Genomic DNA, 27,392 nt, shown 5'->3' with positions numbered 1-27,392 from the left:
CTTAGTCTGCAGTCTAAATTCACTTTACCTCAAAGTGTCCGTTAACTGAATGAATTGAGAATATCACCTGAAAATCCGATAACATCAGCTTACAAGAGCAATAATATCATTAAATGTGAAGGGGGGCCCTAAAATTTTTCTTGGAAAAAAAACACACCACCCAAAGTACCCTAGCAACTCCCTAACAACCACCCAGAACACCCTAGCAACCACCTAGAACACCCTATTAACTACCTAGCAAATACTCCGAATAACCTAGCAACTGCCTAGCATATCCACTCAGAACACTCTAGCGACTGTCTAGCAGCCACCCAAAGTATCCTAGCGATTGCCTAATAACCACCCAGCACACCCTAGCAATATCCTAGCAACCACCTAGAACACCCAAGTAACTGCCCAGTAAACACTCAGAGTAACCTAGCAACCACCTAACAACTATCTAGCAACCACCCAGAACACCCTAGCAAATGCCTAGCAACATCCTATCTATCTGTCTGTCTGATAGACTGGATTGCCTTCAAAACCTTCTAACTTTAAGCTTTCTCAAGCCAACATCAAATTTGTCTTGAACTTTATTATCTAATTGTAAATGTTGCTCATCTAATGTGTGTTCTTGTGTTCAGATGCCTGTGATGTAACACTGGATCCAAACACAGTAAACACTCGCCTCATTCTGTCTGAGGAGAACAGAAAGGTGACGCTTGTGGATGAGCCGCAGTCGTATCCTGATCATCCAGAGAGATTTGATGTGTGGCGTCAGGTTCTGTGTGGAGAGAGTCTGACTGGACGCTGTTACTGGGAGGCTGAATGGAGTGGAGATGAGACTAAAATATCAGTAGCATATAAAGGAATCAAGAGGAAAGGAGTGAGTGATGACTCTTGGTTTGGACGTAATGAGAAGTCCTGGAGTCTGAAGTGCTCTGGTGACAGATTCACTGTCTGGCACAATAATAAGGAAACTGTCATATCTGCTCGTTCAGGATCCTGTAAGAGAGTAGGAGTGTTTGTGGACGTGTCGGTCGGCACTCTGTCCTTCTACAGCATCTCTGACACACACACACTCACACACTTACACACATTCAACACCACATTCACTGAACCCCTCCGTGCTGGATTTGGAGTTTATTCAAACTCTTCAGTGTCTCTGTATCACATTAAACAACACACACACACTGTGAAGAGGCGTGTTGGTAAAGGCTCAGCCACAATATCACTTCAGTGCAAGGATTCTTCATTTTCAGTCCAAACTGTCCCAAAGTGTACAAAAATCCAAAGATACAACAAAAAATAAACAAACAATAAATAAATATATTTACACTGAGCTCTTGGCTGAATTTCCTTCTACTAAAAGGTTTTCAATAGTCCACAATTGCACTTCAAATTGCAGTCCTTAACTTCCACACTTCCACCTTGGGGGAGAGGGGGAGGGAGAGAGAGAGAGATTTTTTATTTTCAACAGAACTGTATTTGTTCACTTAATCATCCATAAAAATATACACAATTATACATTTTCATAAAATAATAACAGTATAATATTCACATGACAGAAAAAACTATTATACTAAAACACAATGATCATTCCATTGTTGGTGTAAAGATTAGGTTGTCTTCAAATAGTGTACAAAGAGTCTCATTATAGCACCACTGATCCAGAAAAAACTCACAATTATTCATAGCTTTATAGAATTTATAATCAACCAAAATTCTGGCCTTCACAAACTCTTTAAACATTAATAGTACTTCTTGTCCTGTTTTACTTTCAATCTTGTTCTTTCTGCTAATATAAATGGCCAGTTTAACTTGACCCACCAAAAAAATGTAAAAGCTGTTTTTTCTTTCTAATTGAAAAGTAATATTTTGGTCCAAAAATAAAACTCTTAAACGAGAACACTTCTCCAAATTTAAAAAACAACCCCTTAAGTACACTAAATAAATCGATCTGATACATTCCATAAAACAATGAAAGACAGTTCTCTTTCGTGGTCACTCCGAGTTACGTCGGATGACGACGAATGGGGTTTCGCTTAGAAAGCCTATCACCTTCGAGTATATAAAACGAGCCAATGGCAATGAAATGCCATGGGTCTGCGGAATTTGCATAGCGTATCTCCGCCCCACGCAGGGGGTATATAAGGAAGTACGCCGGCAACATGCAGATATGTTTTTGCTTCGGAGCCGAGAGCTTTCTTCACTCCATTGAAGCCTAAAATCCTGAGTTACTCTTTATCTCCTATCCTTCGAGACGAGCGAACTCTCCGGTGTTGGTGTGACGGCGATCTCCAGCGAGTGCACATTACCCTCGCCCGTGCACTTCTGGTTGTGGTCGCAATGTTTCCTCTTCTGATGGGCACAATCGCTGCTTTGTGTGTTTGGGCATTGATCACGCTAAAGCAGCGCTTGTGGATGACTCATGTTCTCACTGTGGGAACATGACCATCTCCGCGCTTCGGTCGAGACTCAATGAGCTCACTCGAGCGAGAGTCCCCTCATCCACACCCTGATCTACGGTCTCCACGAGAGGCGGTACTTCGGCTGGTGGCCAGGGTGACCTGAGGGTGACGGTGTGGAACAAACCGCCGATTCGTCCACGGTCCACACCCCCCTCTCCAGCGCTGGTACCCGCGAGCGTCCAGACTGAGATCGCTGGTCCCTCCACGGAGGCCCCGCGAATCTCGTTTGGCGCTCCAGAGGAGGATGCAATGTCGATCACTGCATCACAAGGTGGGCGTGAGTCATCGGGAAGTGATGATTCGGCTGTGCTGCCGCCTTCGGGTGTGCCAGCATTGCCCGAGTCAGATCCTGCGATGACGGCCATGCTTTCCCGGGCAGCCGCGGCCATTGGGCTCGAGTGGTCCCCGCCACCCGACCCAGTGCGCTCGCGGCTGGACGATTGGTTTTTGGGTGCGGCCGCTGACCCTCGTCGGCGTCCAACCCCAATACCTTTCTTCCCGGATGTGCATGAGGAGGTCACGCGGTCCTGGAAGACACCATTGTCTTCCCGCGATCGTTCGTCGACCTTCTCCGCCTTTCCTCCCCTCGATAAGGCTGCTGCTTGTGGGTACACTGGGGTTCCCCCGGTGGAGCGCTCTGTCGCGATGCAGCTGTGTCTGTCAAGCGCTTCATTGCGTGGCGACCCTAAGCACCCATCCAAAGCCTGTAGATTTTCGTCTACCCTGGTGGCGAAGTCTTACAGAGCGGCGGGACAGGCAGCTGCCTCTTTGCATGCCATGGCCATCTTGCAGGTCTACCAGGCCCAGATGCTCAGGGACATGCACGAGGGCAGGACTGACCCGGGGCTCTTTGATGAGCTGTGTGCCGCCACCGACCTTGCTCTCCGAGCGACGAAGGTGACCGCACGCTCCCTGGGTCAGGTGATGTCCACAGCTGTGGTCCAGGAGAGACACCTCTGGCTGAACCTGGCTGATATGCGGGAGGCCGAGCGGACTCGTCTGCTCGACACCCCCATATCCCAGGCCGGCCTCTTCGGCGGTGCGGTCGAGGTCTTTGCCCAACAGTTCTCGACCGCTCAGAAGCAGACTGAGGCGATCAAGCACATTCTGCCCCGACGGCCCGCTGCTGCCTCCACCCAGCCGTCGGCACAGAATCCTCAGCCTGCTCGCCGCCGAGGGCGCCCTCCCGCGGCTCCCGCCCCTCCCGCACGGCCCCAGCAGCAGCCTCCACCCGGGCCGCGTCGTGGAGGAAGCCGCAGGAAGGCGCCACAGCCCTCTCCGGCCCCGCACCCCGCTAAACGCCAGGCTAAGCGGCGCCCCTTGGATGGGCTGCTCAGGATTGGCAATCAGTCTTTCTCAGGAGATGGTAGCAGGGCCACTCCTTCCCCCGGTGGAGGGCCGGGGGAGAATCTTTTGTTCTCCACTCCCCGCTGTCCAACGACGAGCAGTACCCTAATGTGGTTAAAGAAAGAACTGATTCCCCAATCCTGAGCGCACAGAGTTCTCGGACCATAGTGCGCGCCACCCACGGGTCCCGCCACTATCGTCCCCCTCTGTCACAGAGTTCTCGGATGACAGCACGCGCCGCCCACAGGCCACGCTCCTCTCATCCCCCTCTGTCGCCAGACCCCTGCCAGAGCACGCCCCCGTGGGACGCTGGTCCTCCCCTGGCCTCCTCTGGCAGGACGCTATGCCACCCTCGCCTGGGCCGGTCATTCCGCCTCGCTGTCCCACCGACGGTACGTCTGTGGTTCGTATGACCCCGAAGGGTGCGATCGAGATTGTCCCTCCAGCCGAAATGAAGTCCGGCTTCTATAGCCCTTACTTCGTTGTACCGAAGAAATCCGGTGGGTTACGGCCAATCCTCGACCTGCGCGTCTTGAACCGCTCCCTTCACAGGCTGCCGTTCAAGATGCTTACGGCCAAACGCATCCTCCAGTGCGTGCGGCCGCAGGATTGGTTTGCAGTGATCGACCTGAAGGACGCCTACTTCCAAGTCTCCATTTTACCGAGTTCCAGTGACTCCGGCCTGCCGTCAGACCTTCACCCCGTGGTCGAACCTCAGTTTTCTACAGGCCGGAGTGCCCTTAGAACGAGTTTCCCGGCATGTTGTTGTATCAACAGATGCCTCCACCACGGGCTGGGGCGCCATGTGCAATGGACATGCTGCCGCGGGCTCCTGGACAGGACCCCAGCGGCTTTGGCATGTCAATTGCCTCGAGTTGCTGGCTGTACGTCTCGCCCTGCACCGCTTCCGTGCGTTGCTCAAGGGTCAGCACGTACTAGTCCGATCAGACAATACCGCAACAGTAGCGTAAATCAACCATCAAGGTGGTCTACGCTCCCGCCGTATGTCGCAACTCGCTCGCCACCTCCTTATATGGAGTCAGAAGCATCTGAGGTCGCTTTGAGCCATTTATATCCCGGGTGACCTGAACCAGGCGGCCGACGAGCTGTCTCGGCTTCGGCCTCTCGCTGGAGAATGGAGACTCCACCCCAGTCGGTCAAGCTGATTTGGGATCAGTTCGGGGACGCACAGGTAGACCTGTTTGCCTCCCACGACTCGTCCCACTGCGACCTGTATTATTCCCTGACCGAGGGCACGCTCGGCACGGATGCACTGGCGCACAGCTGGCCGCGGGGCCTACGCAAATATGCGTTTCCCCCAGTGAGCCTTCTTGCGCAGACCTTGCGCAAGATCAGGGAGGACGAGGAGCAGGTAATTTTGGTTGCCTCGTATTGGCACAACTGGCCCTGGTTCTCAGAACTAGTACTCCTCGCGACAGCACCTCCCTGGCCAATTCCCCTGAGGAAGGACCTGCTTTCTCAGGGACGGGGCACCCTTTGGCAGCCTTGTCCCGATCTTTGGAACCTCCACGTGTGGCTCCTGGACGGGACGAGGCAGGTTTGAGTACTCTACCACCAGCGGTGGTGGCTACCATCACTTCCACTAGAGCATCGTCCACGAGACATGCCTATGCGTTGAAGTGGAACCTCTTCGTCAACTGGTGTTCTTCTAAACATCAAGAACCCACGAAATGCCCGATCAGTGTTGTGCTTTCCTTCCTGCAAGAAGGGTTGGAGCGAAGGCTGTCTCCCTCCACCCTGAAAGTGTATGTTGCCGCCATTGCCGCACATCACGACGCAGTTGATGGTAAGTCTCTGGGAAAGCACGACCTGATCATCAGGTTCCTGAGGCGAGCGAGGAGACTGAATCCTCCTCATCCTCCCCTCGTACCCTCTTGGGACCTCTCAGTGGTTCTAACTGCCCTGCAGAGTGCTCCCTTTGAGCCTCTGCAATCAGTGGAGCTTAAGTTCCTGTCAATTAAGACAGCGCTCCTGGTTGCATTGGCCTCCATCAAGAGGGTAGGGGACCTGCTGGCATTTTCGGTTGACGAAGCGTGCCTGGAATTCGGGCCGGCTAACTCTCACGTGATCCTGAGACCCCGGCCTGGATATGTGCCCAAGGTTCCTACCACCCCCTTTCGAGACCAGGTAGTGAACCTGCAAGCGCTGCCCTTGGAGGAGGCAGACCCAGCCTTGGCACTGCTCTGTCCAGTACGCGCCCTCCGTGCTTACGTAGACAGAACGCGGTGTTTCAGGACCTCAGACCAGCTCTTTGTCTGTTATGGTGGGAAGCTGAAGGGAAAGGCTCTCTCCAAGCAAAGGTTGTCCCACTGGATAGTGGACGCCATTGCTTTTTGCATACCAGCAGCAAGGTCGACCATGCCCCCTTGGTGTGACGGCCCACTCCACTCGGAGTGTGGCATCCTCTTGGGCTCTAGCACATGGCGCCTCGCTAACAGACATTTGTAGAGCTGCAGGCTGGGCGACACCCAATACATTCGCGAGATTCTATAATCTCCGAGTGGAGCCAGTTTCTTCTCATGTACTCGCTTCAACTAGCCGGTACTAGATTCTGCTCAGGTGTCTTCGCTTGCTCGCCATTCCTCTCCACGGACGGGATACGTGCGATATTTTCCTCAGGTGAGCCTAATAAGCCCTGAGTCTCCTCCAGCACTGTCGACGTCAACGCCAGAGTTATGCCTCTGGCAGCTTTCGCGCTTGGCTAGGTGTCTCCATGTGCATGGTTCCCCTCTGGGCGACCCCCACATGTGTATTTCCACTGTAAGCCTCTCTGAGCATGTGTCTTTCCCTCGGCAAGCCACCTTGCCACCCCTGGGGTTGAAACATTCCACCTGCGGCTGGATACCCCAGTGATACTCCATATGCAGCCCCTTGGGGTCATATGTGTATTCCAAGTCCCCCCCCCTTAGGGCTGGGCATAATTGCATATTTACTGAGATATGCTTCACAGTGTACCTTGGTATTCCTGTGTTAAGTAGGAGTCCTTCGTCTGTGCTAGTCTCACAACAGGGAGCTCAGACTTACGCAGGGCACTGGAAGACAGCCGAGGTGGCGTGATTAGACTGGGGACCCCATTCGTCGTCATCCGACGTAACTCGGAGTGACCACGAAAGGGAACGTCTCGGTTACGTATGTAACCCTCGTTCTCTGAGTAGGGACGTTACGTCTTCCTGCCACTTCCGCTGTACCGCTGGGAACGCCTGAGTTCAGTCTCGGCTCCTCAGCGAAGACATATCTGCATGTTGCCAGCATACTTCCTTATATACACCCAGAGGGGGGCGGACCTACGCTATGCAAATTCCGCAGACCCATGGCATTTCATTGCCATTGGCTCATTTTATATACTCGAAGGTGATAGGCTTTCTAAGCGAAACCCCATTCGTCGTCATCCGACGTAACGTCTCCGTTCCCTACTCAGGGAACGAGGGTTACATACGTAACCGAGACGTTCTGAAGCCATTGATAAGCTTGTGTTCTCCAAAACATTGACAAAATTGTATTTTTGCACATATAATTAAAATCCCTAAAGCCAGAAAGCTGTTATGACTGTGCAACACACAACTTCCCGTTCAACAGGAAATACATCAACACTAGACAGAAAAACACTTTTCTTTAAGAAAAAATTAAAATAATATTTGGTAACACTTTAGAATAATGGTCCATAGTTAACAAGTAGCTATGCAGGAAGTAATAGGTAGTACTGCATTAACACCGAACTTAATACTATTAACTAATATGGAAGCAATATTAACTAAGCAGTAAGTAATATCTAATTTAGTACAAAGGTAGTTCCTTGGTAGGTATTTGATTATTACTAAAGAAATATATCCTCATTGAGAACTACTTGTGAACTAAGAAAGAATAACCAATTAATTACTAATCACAAAAGTAACGTCTAAAAAGTGAACAATTGTGGGGTTTTTTTTTACTCTTAACATGGTCATAACATTTCAGAAGCTTGTGCCTCAAATGGGTTCTTTGTGGAAACCAGTTTATGAATATTATATTCCCCCAAATACATTAGCTACATGTTGAGATTGTGACTACTACTCTTGCCAAAAGATGGACGTATGTTTATTTCAAACTTAAACATAGAATAATACTAATAATGATAATTTGTTTTAAATTTTAAATAATTAGGAAGTGATGCTGACACTCATGATTGGATTAGTTCACTATTATGAGCTCATATTGAGTGTCAGTTCAATATGTCTCAGACTCCAAAGACCTACCTTTATGTTACAGTAGCCGCCTGAGGAGGACTTCTCTTTAGGATATGAATATAAACATTGATGTTCTCTTGTCAAAAACAATTTGCATCCTTAATGAAGAAATTGGCTGCATTTATGTTGCGATAATCGCAAAACCACATCTTCCAGTTTACAATGTTCGTTATAATATTACTAGTGCCTCATATTCAATCTGTACAATGGTTGATACAACACAGTATCCCACCGGTCACAATTGTGACTGATCATAAAACACACTTTTTCACACACTTTTCCATGAAAATATCTAAAAATTATGATTGATTGTTTCAAAGGGATACTAATGACACATGATTTGGCTATTTTTGTGTCTGGGAAAAATTTGGGATTAAATGGGTTAAGGAAACTGAAATAACCCTGTCAGGACCACAACTATTTCTCACGAAAGCAGAAAATGACAGACGGACAGATGCTAAACCAAAATAAAACACTGGTAAACAATGGTTTCAAACATGTGCTAAACTATATTACATTAAAGATAGAGAGAAAAGTGAGAAATAAACGCTACTGTGAATGGGAGATTTCAACATATTATTCTGGCCTTTTGAGACAAAGAGTTTGCCAGCAGAAGCAACAACAAGAACAACTTAAATAACAGCATGAATGAATCCAGTTGAATTGCCTTTACTTTGGTTTCAGCACAATATTAGAGTTGCAGATTTGTCTGAATGGATCAATGAGGAAAGATCAGCTCAATGATGGAGTCAAGCGTCCAGGCGAGTCTGTTCTGGTTCTCAGCATCTGGTGATGAAGCTCCTGGATTGGGTTTTGGCCACCAGTAATCGCAGCGAATCGCTGGACGTCCGGATGAGTTCTCTTCCACTGACAGGGAAAGACAGAGCAGAGGAGGGTTATTCTGTCCGTTTCAGAGTCAAGAACGTCCATCATCTCATCTGTGAAACCTCAGAAACCGATAGTGTTTAATCTTATCAAGTGAATCTCACCAAACATGCATGTCCACGTTTCTGTTTCTCTCCAAAATCAAAAGACAGAAGAAAGAACTTGTATTTAGCTTGAAGAAAATAATTATTTAGATTTTCTACACTGCAATGCAAACAAATAATTATAATAATATCATAATTGTCTAAATTGGGAAGTAAAAGACAGGAATTCTGTGGGAAAATGGGGAACTTCAGTGTTTACACATGCTAACATTAGTTGTGCTGCTTTAATGCTGATTTACATAAAAAATAAATTATTATTACAAACATAAACTATTGTAAGAATGTAAGAATAATGTGAAATGACAAGAAATAAAACACAAAAGTAATACATCCAGAAACATTATGAAATCAAATTAATAATTGTGGCACGTAATAGTTAATGTCAAAATGCAAAACATTGTAACAGTCCTAAAATATGCTTAATTTCTTATCAATGGAAGTTATAAGATCAAATTAAAGTGTATAAAATGCCACTTCTGGCAATTGCGAAAAAAAGAAAAGATCTCCCGTTTCCAAAAGAAAGAGAAACTGGAAGCCCTGCCTATGACTGGGTCATATCACTAAAACAATACAGTATTTTTCAGCTTTTATTCAATTATTTTACTCAATATTCTATATATTTGCTTTTAAATGTCTCATGGGCGCTTTTTTAATCAGAGGATTCATTCTTTCAACCAAACCAGTAAAAATACAGTTAAAAATAATGCAAATGGGAATATTTTTTAATCAATAAAGAAAAGAAGTATTTCATTTTTACTGTAAAATGACACCCTTCAGCAATAAGTCAGTATGTCAGGTGTTCATCACTAATGGTCAATTATCACTTCATTAATCATGTAATTATCTCATTAACTTCACTGACTCACGCTGGTCAACAACACTGGCTTCAGAAGTGAAACAGTGATATATTGTTTATTAGCACTTCTGTTTGTCTGTCTTAATAAACCCACTAGTGTTCACAGTTCAATCAAACATCTGTGGACTTCAGCATTTTCTGTGCAAAACACTGTTTATGTTCAGAGAGAGCAAGAGCAACACAGGTTTAGCTAAATGACCATCAACAAATATGAACATTCATCAGTGTTTTTGTTAAGTCTGTGGTTGTAATATGTGGAGTTCAAGTCTAACTTTAGACGTTTCCTCCCAAACTGGTGGAGCTGGACTTCAGGAACATTAATGATTAGTTAACTTGAAGTGTGCTATTTTGAAACAACTCATATTGTACTAAGTATATTCTAGTAGTAATTAAATTGTAGTAAAGCATAACTTTAAGTGTATTTAATGTACTTTTAATTAGAACAACTTTAAGTATACTTAGTAAACTTTAAGTATATGCTTGTGTAGGGACTAATTACATGTTTATAGTGATATGAAAGTGTACTTTATTTGTGTTACAAGTACATTACAGATTCATTATGAGTGTCTATTGAAAACATACAAGCAATATACCCAGGTGAAAAATAAATATTATTAAGTGTATGCTTAAGATCAATTTTAAGCTATTTGCACTATATTTTAATATATTAAATTGTGCTAAAATGGAATCACTTCAAGTACATTTAAGTGTATTTCTTTACAGTTCATTAAAAATATACTTTCATGTCTTAAACTATAGTTATAATATATTTGAAGCTTAATTTTAATGTACTTCAAGAACATTTAAATAGCTTTAAAATGTATTAGCATTACACTAATAGTTTATTATAATACTAATCAGTATTTAAAATGGTATAATAAAAGTGCAAAAATAATTAAATATAAATGTTAAGACATACACAGACTTTGAAATCAAGAAAACTTTAATATAGTATCTTATTGTGTACATTGCAAAATAAATATATAAGAGTACATTAAAAAAGTACAGCATCATATATAATCTCTTGAACAAAATACATAATAACAAAGATCAGTGAAATGCTATATTTATACAGTTTTTGTACAACACTTCAGTTATACCTGTATTACTGAAAACTACACTATGAATATTACATCACTAGGTTTCTTCAAGCATCTTGGAGACGTTCCCGCAGTTCTTCTGGATTTAGTTTGTCTCAGTTTTTTCTGTTTCTTCATGTAATCACAGACGGACTCGATGATGGTGAGATCAGATCATACCGGCTGTTGTCAGACTCCTTGTGCATACACAAATCTCACTGGATTATTACAATTAATAGCAAAAAGAATGTTTGGAAATGTAAACTGATATTTCCTACTGACACACTACAGCAAAAGATATAAATAACTGACTTAAAAACATTTTGGGGGACATTTTTGGGGTGGGGATATTAACATGCCTAAGGCTTTTGCACAGTACTGTATATATATATACACTTGCTTTTAGTGAGTGCAAGTGCACCTTGTTTTTGCACTTTATTTGTGGCCTCTGGACAATAAAATCTTGGAGAGATTTTTGTGTGTGGATCTTTTTCAGATTTTTTTGTTTTTAATTTTATTTTTATCTATGCACCGCAAGATATTCTGTTTGGGACTAGTGTTTGGTGCTACACCTTTTTCATTCTCTCTAGAAAGCTTTTACTGGAACAAGATTATTTTTGTAAAATAAACTTAAAACTTTTATTGTTTGGAAGACACGTCTCTGCCTTTTAATCCAATTCGAGTCAGCAGGGTCCTTCATGTCATTGTAACCACATTTGGGGTGTTTTTATTTTCCTGGGTGGTGAAATAACCCATTACCTGTAGTCTGGCTTTCTTAATACTTTTAGCCAAAGGTTACAAATAGATCAAGAGTTCACTGTTTATTTGAAATATAGAACATTTGTAACATTATAAAATGCCTTTAATGTCACCTTTGATCATTTTAATGTCCTTGCTGAATAAAAGTTATAATTTCTTCTTTTTTTAATCTTAGTTATTTCATTTTAAGTGGCACTTCTAGTCTCTTGTCCAGTGCAGTTGCAGTAGAGTACGTAAAGAGCACGTAGCTCAACGTCATCACGTTCACTCCAGTTTGGGGCGGGGCTTTGATGTTTTTCGCTGAACTCACCTGTCACCCAAACACCTGTCTCAGAGAGTGAAACTGAAAGCGATCGATTGAGACAAACAGACGCCATTTCAGAGAGTTCAAGATCAGAAATGGCATCAAATGTCACGGTAAGTTTGTTAAAACGTTTTATATCAATATCAAGAAAATATGTAGGCCTATATATAGACAGAGCATTTGCGTGTAAATATGTCGAAATCAAACACGTTAAAGCTAATTGTAAGCTAGCCTAACTGCTACGTCACGGTGGAACCTGGAGGCCTAATACTCATGAAAATGGATAAACGTACACAGATTGTATTTCTGCTTGTAGCTTGTTGTTCTGAAACCTGAAAAAATTATAATAATTATATAAAAAAAATGTATGAATAGGCTACAGAAACAAGTAAGAGCAAAACATATTGCGCAGAGAGCAAGGCCTTTACGGATCAACTGTGGATCTGGGTGGGGACGCGCGCGTGCACGCAGAGAGTTTTACCTGGATTTCACAGCGAATTTTCCACTTCGCAAATTCAAAAGATTTTTCACGTTATTTGTAAATGTTTGTATCCTATCATGGTGGTTTTGTCCTCTGTCGCTGCTCCGCTGTATGTTTCAGACGCCGTTTTAAAGGGAAGTTTTTACTCACAGACCTCACCCATATGATTTTGTTACATTCGTAAAATGGAATTTGTATCTTAAGACAATTGGAAGTAAATTAAATAAAGCAGGTTATTTACATTGTGTCTTTGCAGTGCGAGTGTATTCGCGGATTATTTTTTATGATGGCAATTTGTGGCTTAATTTAAATTGAGCAGCAATACTGTTGTGGTTAAAGGGACATGGCAATTTATTTATTTATTTATTTATTTGAATGTTGCAGAGAAATTAGTTAAAGCATAAAGCATACAGGACACTCCATAAATGTTCCCAAAGAGTGGTGAAAAGTGATAAGCCATAGCTATGCAAATATCATTTTAGAATTAGTGACATAGCCTACAGGCATAGGATCAAGTGAACAAATGTATCTTGTATCATGTAATCATGTTATATTAGTAAATACAGGTCACAGTTGTATTACCTTTTTATGGTGAGACCAACTTAACACACTATTACCCTTCATTGAGAAATGTCCACATCTTCTCTTAATAAAATAGCACTCCTTTCTTGAGAAGCTATCAGGATATTGGTTATCCTGCAAAGTTTTTGATTGGTCTAACTTCAATTGCATCCATTTGCTGTGGCAGTATATGGCCACCTAACAACATTGACACCAGTTACAATAATGCCACTTTATTTATAGACCTTTTCCTCGGTTTCTAATTTTTAGCAGACGACAACAATGAAAGCACATGATGTGAATAAGGAAAGAGAATATTAATATTATAATTAATATCAAATTAACTGGCATAGCCGAATTCAAATTTATATTAGCCTACATAAAAAGAGGCCCACACCCATTACATTTTATTTTTTTTTGTTAAAGAGGTCAGCAAAAAAAATTAACAGTAAAGCATTTCCTTTTCTAATTGTTGATTTGGAGAGGGGCATGGTATTCATGTGAGGTGTCAAATGATTAAGAGGTGAGTGGTGATAGTGTGATAAGAGGAGTGATGTATGTGAATATCAGCCATATTTGTAATTATTCATCATCACTATATCATATGTTCTGATTATTTCAGTTAAAGGATTAGTTCACCCCAAAATGAAAATTTCCTAATATTTACTCACTCCAATGCCATCCAAGATATCCATGTCTTTCTTTCCTCAGTGGGAGAGAAATTATGTTTTTTGAGGAAAACATTTCTGGATTTTTCATCTAACAATGGCCTTCATTGGTCACCATCGTTTTAAAGTCCAAATCAATGCAGTTTCAAAAGTCTTTGAAGTGTTTAAACGGGCTGTACGCGATCACAGCTGAAGAATAGGTTGTTATCTAGCGAAACGATAGGTCATTTAAAAAAAAAATATATATAATTTATAGACTTTTTACCTTCAATAGTTCGGATTGAGCTGATCAACAAACGGACAGGGAACTACGTCATCACGTTGAAAGGTCACGTCGGCGCCGGCGGAAGTACCGCCCCACTGTTTACAATGTGACTGTACGTAGGAGGATAGTTCAAATAGTATTGTTCAAAATCGACTACCATCATTGTTTTACCTTTTTTTGTTAAAGAGCATTTGTCTCGTTTGTCTTAGTCTTCGTACGGTCGCATTGTAAACAGTGGGGCGGTACTTCCACCGGCGCCGGCGTGACCTTTCAACGTGATGACGTAGTTCCCTGTCCGTTTGTTGATCTAGTAAAACCTAAGAGTTTCTTTTTAATTTAATTTAATTTAATTTATTATGAAATTAGAATAATCTAGTAAACCTAAGAGTTACTTTTTAATTTAATTTAATTTATTCATTTATTTATTATTGTTTTTTTTGTTTTTTTTGCCACATACAGGCCTGAAATCAAATCTGCCATCTAGGAAGAAGAGAAACAGAAACCTGCCTGTAAAATGAGTGAGTGTGAGGAGAGAGAGGAGGAGGCGTCTGTTCACACTCCGAGAGCAGCATCTCCAGGATTCAGCTGTGTGTCTATGAAGAGTAACAACTCCATGGTTCAGCCCCTTAAATTCAGTAATGAATCATCTCCAGTATCCAGCTGTGTGTCTATGAAGAGTAACCACTCCATGGTTCAGCCCCTTAAATTCAGTAATGAATCATCTCCAGGATTCAGCTGTGTGTCTATGAAGAGTAACAACTCCATGGTTCAGCCCCTTAAATTCAGTAATGAATCATCTCCAGTATCCAGCTGTGTGTCTATGAAGAGTAACCACTCCATGGTTCAGCCCCTTAAATTCAGTAATGAATCATCTCCAGGATTTAGCTGTGTGTCTATGAAGAGTAACCACTCCATGGTTCAGCCCCTTAAATTCAGTAATGAATCATCTCCAGGATTCAGCTGTGTGTCTATGAAGAGTAACAACTCCATGGTTCAGCCCCTTAAATTCAGTAATGAATCATCTTCAGGATTTAGCTGTGTGTCTATGAAGAGTAACCACTCCATGGTTCAGCCCCTTAAATTCAGTAATGAATCATCTCCAGGATTCAGCTGTGTGTCTATGAAGAGTAACCACTCCATGGTTCAGCCCCTTAAATTCAGTAATGAATCATCTTCAGGATTCAGTTGTGTGTCTATGAAGAGTAACAACTCCATGGTTCAGCCCCTTAAATTCAGTAATGCATCATCTCCAGTATCCAGCTGTAAGATTATAAAGAGTAACTACCCCATGTTTGAGGTCCATGAATCCAGTGATGGAGATGGACCTGCTGTGACCTCTGACCCTATGTGAGTATCAATTACTGTCTGCTAGAGCTGCACGATTCTGTGTAAAATGAGAATCATAAATATATATGTTTTTGTTTAAAAAGAGATCACGGCTCTTCCACAATTCTGAATGTACAACTGAAAAAAACATATATAATTTACTAGAGGTTCTGACAAAATGTTAATTGCTACAATCTATTCAAAAATCGAATTAATCTAAAAAAATTCTAATTCTAATTAAATAGTTTCTATTGATTTGAATGAATGATTCATTGACTCAGTCATAAAGAATTCACTTGTTTCATTACTGAACAAATCTCTTAAATTAATGATTCAATACTAAAAATATAGTGTTGGGTTCTACTGTATGTGATATCAAGACGTGTGATAAGTCAATATCTTAGGCTTGTTTTAACCATTTAAGTCATTTGTGTTCGTTTAACTCATTAAAAGTATCCTGCTGAGCAAACTAAAAGTCACCATGTAATGGACGTCATGGCCGACTTGACTTCTGTATAGTGACAAATTTCTGATTATAAAACGGTTAGTTCCAATCCTTGATTCTGATTCTTGATTCACGATAAAACAAAAGAAAGCACTGGAGCGACATTCTTGCTGCAACAGAAAACACTGCTGACACTGCTGAGCCCCAACTAAAGAGAACCAAAGAGGCTGTAAATATCACCACAGTGGAGCCGATTGAAATGAGACAAATATTTAAAGGGGTGGTTCGGGATTTTTGACATCGGACCTCATTTTTAAGTCAGCCTGGTTGTTATTCATCAGTGGAGACATTTTTTTTTTTTTAATTATCCAGTCCTTATATTTGGATAGTTAGCCGATGCTAGGCTAGCGCGAGTCAATGGTATATGTGTTAGCCAGCCATTAAAAACCGTTTTACCCACTCCACAGTGCACCAAACGCAAATCAATTATAACTAGAGGTGGGCATAGATTAATTTTTTTAATCTAGATTAATCTAGATTAATTTTGAAATTAATCTAGATTAATCTAGATTAAAATGGCTCATTTGAATTCTGCCGAAGGCATTCAGAATATGTGTGCTACCCAAATAATGACTATAAAAGTAAGTCTTTGAGAACGGGTTTCTCAAGCCAGGTGGCGCATTAGACCAGGGGCTCATCTCCTGTTTCCAAAATGCATCACAAACTGCTTGAGAAAGCTGTTCTACTCATAGACTGTAAAAGGTTACTACTGTACTGTTACCGTCCGTAGGCAACATTAGGTAGGCCTATGTTATTATCAACTACTATAGGCTATCAATTAGGGATGGGCGATATGGCCTAAAATCTATATTGTGATATACATTGCAGCCTCTTGCGATAACGATATACAGTATATTATAATAAAACCATTTCAGAACAGATTACACAGACCCATGCTAAACAACTGCTAAATGTATATTTTTTTAAAGGGTGTATGTAGTTTTGAGAACATATATTGTGCAAAACTGTAAGTATACAACATAATTTTGCAGATAAATAAAATTTAAGTACACTAGCTGCAGAGACTTAAGTAGGTCTAATGTTTATTATGGCTTGGAGCTTATGAAACCCCAAATTTAAAATTTGAATATTGTCTAACTGATGTATTTTCAGTTAAAAAGAAACACAACAACGATTCTTAAAATCGAGATTATGGGCTACACCACTAAGCAAGGCTGGATTAGTACCCCCAGGGGCCCCTGGGCACTGAAGCTCATGGGCCCCCTCCCCTACCTGACAACCACACCCTCCAAAGGAACACACACCAGGTGTGGGATTTAACATGCCAATCACTATTGATCAAAAGCTGAATGACTAGTTCACAAGACAATGATACGAAATTCATTTTTCTGAAAAGTATGGCTGCACGATTTGGGGAAAATGTCATATTGTGATTATTGAGGTCAATATTGCGATATGCGATTGCGATATAGTAAACAAATGGTTTCATGAGTTAACTTGCTTATTTCTCAAGTAAAATGCACACACAGATTAGTGATAATGCTGAAATTTGTAGCCCATTTCTCAACTCAAACTAGAAACAACAACTAAATGCACTGTGTTTTCAAATTAAAATAAATTCAATATTGTTATTTGTCTCAATAATACAAGAGTTAAAAATAAATGTCATATTTACCTGTGCCTGTCAAACAGGTAGACCTAGGACATATACCGAAATTGTCAAACTGCAATGCATAAATTATAAATTAAATATAGACTAATCCTTATTATAGCAAAAAAAAAAAAAAAAAAAAAAAAACTTTAGTCAACAGCAGTCAGTCATTTTCTCTGTTCTTTTTGTTCTTTGATTAACTTTACTGACAGAAAGCTTTATTGGCTGCTGTCTCTTTAAGACCAGCTGACGGAGACGCGGCTCTCGCACGCGCCTCATTCTTTCACAACTCTTGACGTTCATCATAAGACAGCTCTTATGTTATGAAGATACTCGTCAAAACGGACATTTTGGCATAATTGTGTGTGTTATTGTAAGTTCAAGCACGAAAGATAACTGTATTCTGGCGTGCTGTCTGTGCGCACGATACTGGCGCGCGCGCGTCTTTCTGTGTCTGTGTGTGTGTGTGTCACAGTCAGACTTTTGTCTTGTCGCACATGAATTGTTTAAAAGCTATTTTAACAATTTGCTTTTAAACAATTGCTTTTAAACACGTGCCCCTGGGCCATGCCCATATGGTAGATTGCCCATATGGTAGATCCGGCCCTGCACTAAGATATATTGGAATGGGAATAATACGCGCGCGCTGGTATTCAGTGATATCATGTTTCGTTTTGAATTTGAGGTGGTAGAACGGATTAGTCGTGTGTTAACTTACCGAACTGTTACCCCACACACTCTGTATATAGTTTGCTGCTGCTCGTCTGACGGCTTAAACCCGAACCAAGTCCAAATAATGGATGTTGCACCGATATTTTTCACCAGCTTTCACTTTCAGCCGTGTTTACTTAAGATGACGACGAATATGCGTTGCAGCCGGGTTTACCTCGCGGCCGCGGGTAGATTGCGTCATCATCTCCCAACCCAACTTGGAGAATAGATTAACGGCGATATTTTTTTTATCGCGCGATAAGAGTCTCGCGTTAACGCAGCACGTTAACGCCGATAACGGCCCACCACTAATTATAACACTAGACTATCGATGTATATGTCCGTTGAGAGAATAATGTTAGAAATCAAACTTACCTTTCATCTCAATGATCCCAAAGGAACTAGTTTCTCAGCAGCTGCGGAATTTTACTTTGCTCCGGTTAGTAATGCGGCAAAAAAACAGAACAGAAGCGCACTGTAATCAGTGTACCAGCGGCAGGTAAATACACTTGTGTCATGTGTGTACCGGCTCACTCGGTTGCCTAGGTAATCAATATCACTCCGCTGCTGCTGTAGACAAGGCTTATGATTACAGGGAACAAATTATAACTAATGCAATGTGATGAAAGGTAAGTTTGATTTCTAACATTATTCTCTCAACGGACATATACATCGATAGTCTAGTGTTATAATTGATTTGCGTTTGGTGCACTGTGGAGTGGGTAAAACGGTTTTTAATGGCTGGCTAACATATACCATTGACTCGCGCTAGCCTAGCATCGGCTAACTATCCAAATATAAGGACTGGATAATAAAATAAAAAAAAGGTCTCCACTGATGAATAACAACCAGGCTGACTTAAAAATTAGGTCCGATGTCAAAAATCCCGAACCACCCCTTTAATGCGTGCACAATAAACGGAGATGTTCAAAAAAATTTAAATAAACAACAATAAAAAAAGTATCTCTTGTTAGGCAGCATTTTAGCAACTAAATTAATAACATTAATACAATAGATTAAAGACCTAACTGTTATCTATCAAAATATGTGCCCTTGTGTTTTTATTTAGGCTATGTTAATATTTAGTTTAGCGCAGAGAGAAAATAACGGAATAAACAAAAATTTTTTACGTTTTCTCATGCTGAGAGATAAGCTATGCCTATTTGTGTGAGGAAATTTCACAAATATTATGTTGTAAAAAATAAAAAGAATGAGACAAAGTTTGAGAACGGTTTGTTGTTTTTATTTGAGCTTTCATGCATATTACACATTGGAACGTTGTCGTTCACGGTCAGGGACTATTTTTTTCTAGCGGAAGGAATGCTTTTTATTGATTTAACTTCATGAAAGTTGCACTAATACATTTTTTTTTACTTTAATATTGTGTGATAACTGTTTTATAAAAGCCTCGAGTACCTTGTTGCTTACGTAAAAAGCTTTTCTAATGTGAGAAACTATGAAACAGCAGGACTTGACTTTATCCATTGATATAAATTCAACCAGTAACCAGTTATTTTGGTGAATGTAAACAGTGTATTGGAGATTTGTGTGGGTTTTATATGACAGGTGGTTGGCTATAGACCTCGGTCAGGGTAGACGCCATGTTGAATGTTACGTGGATGAAAACGAGGCTGTGAGGGACAGACGTACAGTCTTTACAATGGCATTCAGTGTGTGTATAAAGATCATAGATAAAAATAGTTCAAAACTGTGTTATGGAGTTTTTGTCTACAACATTTTTTGGAAAGATGTTTTGTCAGTGGAACAATTGTACAATCCATCAAAAACACTGTACTGCTATTCATATACAGCCTTGTTTTCATTTGTGTCAAAAGATAAATATGATGTTAGTATTTTTAATGTATTTATAGTTAAAACATTACATTATTAACAAACTTCTCAAGCTTTTTGAAGACATAACAGTTACTAATTGCAAGCAATAGGACAATAAATACAATAGATTAAAGATCCAAAAGAAATGAAACATGACATTTAACTAATAAAATACTACAGATATAAGTAATCAAATGTAAAAATAAAATGTATATTCTATAGCCCTATTGTGTGAATTAAATATGGATTGATTCTTATTAAAGCTACCAAGTTATTCGGTCAAGAGCAGTAGCCGTGTTTCCATTACCATTCAAATTGCGCAAATTGAAATTACGGACAATGGAAACACGTCAATGTTGCTAAAACTCCCATATATCGCAAACATGTTTTTACGCTCGCATGAGGTGGTTTTTAAGGCAATTCGAAAAAGGAATATTTCGCAAAACTGCAATGGAAACAGTTTTTTCACATTTACAAGTCACCTGGTGTAACGCCATCATTTCTCAATAGTTTTTTATCAACATTTAGAAAATATCGCAAAAGTTTTGCGCATATTTATAATGGAAACACGGCTATAAGTGTTTTTCTCTTTTCTATCTTTCGTCGTTTGATTTAATGACACAGACAGCACCAGGGTTATTAGGCTGCTGTCACTTTAAGACCTGATGGACAGATCTGATATGACACCATATATTTCCCCAACTGTTTACTTTCACCTAAGACATAACCGACTGTGTTTACATTAATATGAACCATGATGGGCATTTCTGACACATTTTTGTGTGTATTTGATCATGTAGAGGCACAATAAGACGCGTGTGCTTCAGTTATCTTTTGCGTCTTATTGTGCTTGAAGAATTTAACATTGCTAGAACGTTTAAACTGCCTAGACTTAAAAAAACATGCAAATATAGATTTTTTGTAACAATGCAGTACTGACACAATCGGGCCAGTGAGATTTCCATCTACTGTCCCGAGTTCTCAGGCAAATCAGTTGAAGAATTAGTGGTAAAATTTGTCCTCGACATTACAAGTACAACCTTTTGTTTATAGCTCTTAAATTGCATTTTCTGGCTTCAGAAATGATCTGAAATATATCTCTGTTTTTCCCCAGTATCATCAGCAGGAAGAGAAAGATAGCAGCATCTCCAGTATCCAGATGTGTGTCTATGAAGAGTAACAGATACATGATTCACTCCACTGATCTCTGTAATGAAGCCGTGCCCTTTGACCGTGTGTGAGTATATTCATCTACACTTAAAAATTAATTCATCACCCTTAATTTAATTTAGGATTTTTTTTTTAACTTGATTTAATTTACTTTATTCAAATGAAGTCATTTATGATATAGTCAGTATATAATACATGATGTGAATCAAAGAAATATGCCTAATAATCAGCCTATAGGTTCACAAAGAGCTCAAATAAATACACATAAGCATTATATATGAATACATGTATTATATTAATTTAAAAGGAAAGTTTAATAATACTTGTCAATTAATATAATAATTATATGAATATATTATATGAATTAAAAGTAATTATGTTTCATATAATATAAATATAGTCTAAGAAATAATTAGCAAAAGATTATCAATTTTGTCTCAAGTTTTTTTCGCTATAAACTGCTTTAATTTGGAGTGAGAGATACAGGGGGAGTGGCTTTATCGCATCAGATACATATCACTTTACTCACAGCTGATTGGTCCAGTTTGGGTTTGCGATCTCTAACCCAGAATAAAACCTGTTTCAGAGCAGGTTAACCATGTAGCGTAATGCCTGTTTCACACATACTCCGATTGCAGTGTGTATTTTTTTCCCATACCCATACTAACAGGTTATAGTGTTCACACTGCACACGGATGCGTCCGGTAATGCGTTCCAGGAGAGTTTCGTATACAGCAGTGCAGCAATCATTTCCGCACATAGTCCATTTTTGCTGTCCTGCACACGCTAAATTTAAGTTTATTAAAGTTTATTATATACAGCGCATGGTCAAAATGATCACAGATTGACATGAAAATGTAGTAATCTCATGCACCGATTACAGAAGGACATCTGCTATGCTTGTGCGCATCATGGATGAAGTATATGTTTTTTGGTTTTTTTTGATGAATTACTTATTGATATAACTTTTATTTATATTTAAAACCCTATTTAATATACTTTGTGTAATTTTATAGAAGTGTCTCTTTATAATAAACCCACATAAGTGAGCAGAGACATCTAGACAAGTACCTGACACTGATATTAAAATGCAGTTTCCATGATTTGGCTCTATATATCAGTTTTATAATTACATTTTTTCGTCGGATACCATCTATGTTGAAATGAAATGAAAGCATGCAAATGAGAAGCGTTAGTATAATACAATGTCAGCAATCATTGACATTCACATTTGACAGTATTAGATTTCTCAGAGGACCGTTGTCTCGAAAAACGGTAGGTAATTTTCCATTGAATTTTTGGGAAAGTTGTGTGAGAAAATTACAGACATGGCAGATTCGACATGATCAAAATCGCAAAGTACATCTGCGAAACACAAATTTCTCTAACGTCCCCCTTGAAAATAGTCCTGTCCGAATAGGGCTAAAGACACATTTACACATTTACTCAGTGGAAAGTTTTATATGTATCAATATATAGCCATACATGGCCAATGGATATATTGCAGTTTATTGAAATATATAAGCGATGGTTTCCCATACATGGAAATGTATTATGTAATATATTGCATTATATTGTGTATTATATTGCCATATATTTTTGTTTCGTAAGGGTGGAGACGTACAAATTGTACAATATTGGAGGGGAACAGAACTTTGAGGAACTTTATGTCATGAAATCAACTGGCCACAATAGATTTATTATATGTAAAAGAGGTTTATTAAACAAACACTTCTTTATCATTGTGGTTGTGGTATGATTTTAAATAACATCTTTCAATATTAAAGATATTTAAATATTTTCTCTATTTTGATAAATGTCTTTTCTGTTTGTCTCTCAATTTCTTTTCAGTGGTGGGAGATCTGACCAGATCAGAGATGTGTCCTATCAGACCAGCTCATCCTTCTCCTGTCAGAAACACATCAGTCATCATGACACAGAAGCAGCCCTGCAGCTCGATTCTCTCCAACCAGTGCATGATGATCTTCAGAGAGTCAAAGACCAGCACAAAACCAGCATGAAGAACAGATATGAGAGGGTTTTTGAGGGAATCAAACTAGAAGCGAATCAAACCCTCCTGAACAGGATTTACACACAGCTGTACATCATAGAGGGAGAGAGTGAAGGAGTGAATGAAGAACATGAGGTGCTACAGATGGAGAAAAGTTACAAGACACTTCAAGACACTCCAATCAACTGCAATGACATCTTTGATCCTTCACCTGAACCTGGATATGAGGAGAAGAGAAGAGAGAAGAAAGATAAAATCAAGACTGTTCTTACTAAAGGCATCGCTGGAATTGGAAAAACCGTCTCTGTGCAGAAGTTCATTCTGGACTGGGCCGAGGGAAAAGCCAATCAGGATGTAGATTTCATGTTTGTGCTTCCATTTAGAGAGCTGAACTTGATTAAAGATCATCAGTACAGTCTTCATAGACTTCTGCTGGACTTTCATCCTGAACTTCGAGATCTGGACTCAGAGATGTATGATGAATGTACAGTTGTGTTGATCTTTGATGGTCTGGATGAAAGCAGATTGACACTGAAGTTTTCAGACAGTGAGAAAGTTTCTGATGTGACTGAGTCTTCATCTGTGGGTGTGTTGATGTCAAACCTCATGAAAGGAGATCTGCTTCCCTCTGCTCTCATCTGGATCACCACCAGACCAGCAGCAGCCAATCAGATCCCCTCAAACTACATCAACCGTGTGACAGAAATTCAGGGATTCAATGACCCTCAGAAGGAGGAATATTTCAGCAAGAGAATCAGTGATGAGCATCAAGCCAGCAGAATCATCTCACACATCAGAAGAGCAAGAAGCCTCCACATCATGTGCCACATACCCGTCTTCTGCTGGATCTCAGCCACTGTGCTTCAAAACATCCTGAAACAAGATCTCAGTGCAGAAATCCCTCAAACTCTGACTGAAATGTACATGCACTTCCTCCTCATTCAAACTCATATGAGGAACCAGAAGTATGAAGAGAGAGATCCAGAGAAACTCCTGCAGTCCAACAGAGACGTGATTGTGAAACTTGCTGAACTGGCTTTCAATCAGTTGATGAAGGGCAATGTGATGTTCTATGAGGAGGACCTGAGAGAGAGCGGCATAGACGTCACTGACGCCTCAGTGTATTCTGGGATTTGCACTGAGATCTTTAGGGAGGAATCTGTGATTTATCACAGGAAGGTTTACAGCTTTGTACATCTGAGCTTTCAGGAGTTTTTTGCAGCACTGTATGTGTTTTTCTGCTATTTACACAAGAACTGTGAAGTTCTGAAAATGTTCCTGACAGGAAAGTCCAGAACTCAGTGTGAGAATGTTCTTCTGGACGAGCTCCTGAAGGGAGTAATGAATAAAGCCTTGATGAGTAAAAATGGACACCTGGATCTTTTACTTCGATTCCTTCATGGCATCTCACTGGAGTCCAACCAGAGACTCTTACAGGATGTGCTGATTCACACAGAGAACAACCCAGAGAGCGTCAAGAAAATAATCCAAAACCTCAAACGAGGTCAAAAAAACAATGTCAGTCCTGAAAGATGGATGAATCTTTCACTCTGCATGATTGAAATGAAGGATCATTCTGTTGTTAAAGAAATGCAGGCATTTTTAAACTCTGAAACAAAAAGAAAAAGTCTTTCTCTTGCACAATGCTCAACATTGGCAAACATGATCCTGATGTCAGAGGAGGTGATGGATGAGTTAGACTTTATGAAGTACAACATCAAATCAAAAGAGGGTAAATTGAGACTGGTACCTGCTGTGAGGAACTGCAGAAAAGCTCTGTGAGTGTGAAAATATAAACATATTACAGTATGAACATAGGTCTTGGTGGTATATTGAGTTTGTACAATATATTTATTTATTTTTATAAATTATATAAAATGAAACACCTTTTATATTGATGATACACTTTAGATTGATATTACGAGCACAGAGGACGGAGACGGAGGACACAGAGAGTGAGCTGCTGCAGGAAAAATGCAAAATCCAATTTGTCCTATATGAGACATGCTTTACCTTATGAGTTATTTGGAAGGCCTTAATATATAGTAAATGCATATAGTTTAACACTGCTTGCCCCTTCAGATGCTCTGACAGAAACTTGTGCTGTTTAATGTGTTGAGACATGGTGTTTTCCTCAGTGCATAATTTACATTTCACAGGTATATTCTCCATCTGTAAATGTTGGAAGATCATGCAAAAATATTTTGCTATTAGTAGTGGACAAACCTTATGCAATCGAGTCTTCGGTAAACTGCACAGACTTCAGTGAACGAGCGCTGCTGCACACCAAACAGACAGAGCGCAACAGAATAGGAGTGCCATAATTCTGACTAAAATATAGATTTTTCTAAAATATTTGTTGTGCACATTAAATATGGCATATGTAGAACTTTAAACCTACAAGTAAATATATTTTTATAATATAAGTAGCTGTAAAGTGACTATTGTAAGGGGGTAATCATATGTGGGCTAATATAATTACTAAGCTCAGATGAGTAAATGTGTGCTTCTTACCAGTTACCACTTAGTCTGTGCTTTTATTATTTATTTTAATTTGCAGTGAATTTAGCTTCAGTTTTGAAAAACATTATTTTGGGTTTTTAGATTTTAATGTTGTTACAATGTAAGAATTTTTAGCATTATATGTATGTATATAGCATAGCTTACAAAGTTACATTTACTATTGTTTTCATAGCCTTCAACATGAAATTTGTTTGTAGGACAACATTGGGCAGGATATGAAATGCATTTTTTATTTTATTTAGAAATTTCTTTAAAAAGTAGAAAATACCCATGTATGTATGTATCATATAATGCCATTCAGCCAAAAAAAAAAAACCAGATATGATTTTTTGGTCATATTGACCATAATTTGTAAGAATTAAATGAGTAATTTATAGATTTGTATTCACAAGCATAATACTATATAAATTGTTGCAGTTATATGTTGATTTCATTTTCAACCAAATTAATACTATTAGTTCTCCTTTTTCAGATTAACAGGCTGTAATCTCACTGATCAGCACTGTGAAATTGTGGCTTCAGCTCTACAATCACCAAACTCCCCTCTGAGAGAGCTGGACCTGAGTAACAATGACCTGCAGGATTCAGGAGTGAAGCTGCTCTGTAAGGGACTAAAGAGTCCAAACTGTCAACTCAACATATTGAGGTTTGACTTACACATTTATTCTTTCAATATATTAATATTCAAGAACCGTTACCTGTCTAGAATTTTTAATTAGAAAAATGAAATATTCTACTTTGATAATCAAGTGTCCCACTTTAGTAATTGGGGTTTCTTCAGAAGACGTATGTTACACAGTGGTTGCAGCAGAGATGAAACAGGATCTAAGTGCAGCAGCTTTATCAGAAACAAACTCAAACTCACAAAATAATCTCTAGAACAAGAACAGAAAAACCAACTCAATGCAACGTAGAACTGACAAAGAACAGAAAGAAACACATGGCTCAAATAGACCGAAAACAGGGAAACTAATGAGACTAATTAACGAGACACATCTGAACTGAAACTCAAATCAAATCAGAAACCATAGAAACAAACAGGCAAGGGGCGGAGAAAGACAGAACGGAACTAATTAAGTTTAACCAAACCCAGACAAGAACAGAAATCAAAACAAACTGACAATGTCTTTTCTGATATTGTTCTTCTTCTAAGTATTTTTTTTTCTTTGTAACTTTTTTTTCTTTTCTTTTTGACTAAGGTAAGAGACATCTTAATATTAGCAATAAATCGCGCATTTGGGCCAGACTGGGGGAAGAGGTCCTGTATTAAAGGATTAGTTCACTTTCAAAAACATTTTTGCTGATAATTTACTCACCCCCATGTCATCCAAGATATCCATGTCTTTTTTTCTTCAGTTGAAAATAAATTAAGGTTTTTGAGGAAAACATTCCAGGATTTTTCTACACAGAATGGACTTCAATTGCAATCAACTATACCAATGTTCAAAGAAGGTTCAAATGTCCGTCGCAATGCAGCTTCAAAGTCTCTACACGATCCCAGTCGAGAAATAAGGGTCTTATCTCCCAAAACGATCGGTCATTTTCTAATAAAAAAATAATAAATATATATACTTTTTAACCACAAATGCTCGTCGTGTACCATCTCTGAGATGTGTGACGCATTGCGTCATCACGTTGGAAAGGTCACGCGTCACGTCATCTATCTAAGTTATTTGTCTGTGTACTCCTGTTCAAAAA

The 27,392-nt window shown here is 39.9% G+C and overlaps 2 protein-coding genes across 2 annotated transcripts in view; both read left to right on the top strand.

Moving 5' to 3' along the window:
- LOC309499923 (uncharacterized protein) overlaps window positions 1-27,392 on the top strand; it is a 389,370-nt gene that overhangs the window by 175,937 nt on the left and 186,041 nt on the right. The window contains exon 14 of the mRNA XM_082171466.1: window positions 26,167-26,340. Coding sequence (XP_082027592.1) covers window positions 26,167-26,340 — 174 coding nt within the window. The remainder of the gene's footprint in view (window positions 1-26,166; window positions 26,341-27,392) is intronic.
- Window positions 12,071-15,354, top strand: LOC309476893 (uncharacterized protein; the record flags this gene model as incomplete). The annotated part of the gene is made up of 2 exons (XM_082140048.1): window positions 12,071-12,141; window positions 14,463-15,354. The coding sequence occupies exon 2, from the start codon at window positions 14,518-14,520 to the stop codon at window positions 15,352-15,354; it is 837 nt and encodes a 278-aa protein (XP_081996174.1). The 5' UTR covers window positions 12,071-12,141; window positions 14,463-14,517.

The sequence above is a fragment of the Leuciscus leuciscus genome (genome assembly GCF_965113295.1).
Source record: "Leuciscus leuciscus genome assembly, chromosome: 1".
Lineage (NCBI taxonomy): Eukaryota > Metazoa > Chordata > Actinopteri > Cypriniformes > Leuciscidae > Leuciscus > Leuciscus leuciscus.
Note: the sequence above shows the minus strand (reverse complement) of the source record. Positions and strands in the feature narration are given on the sequence as shown.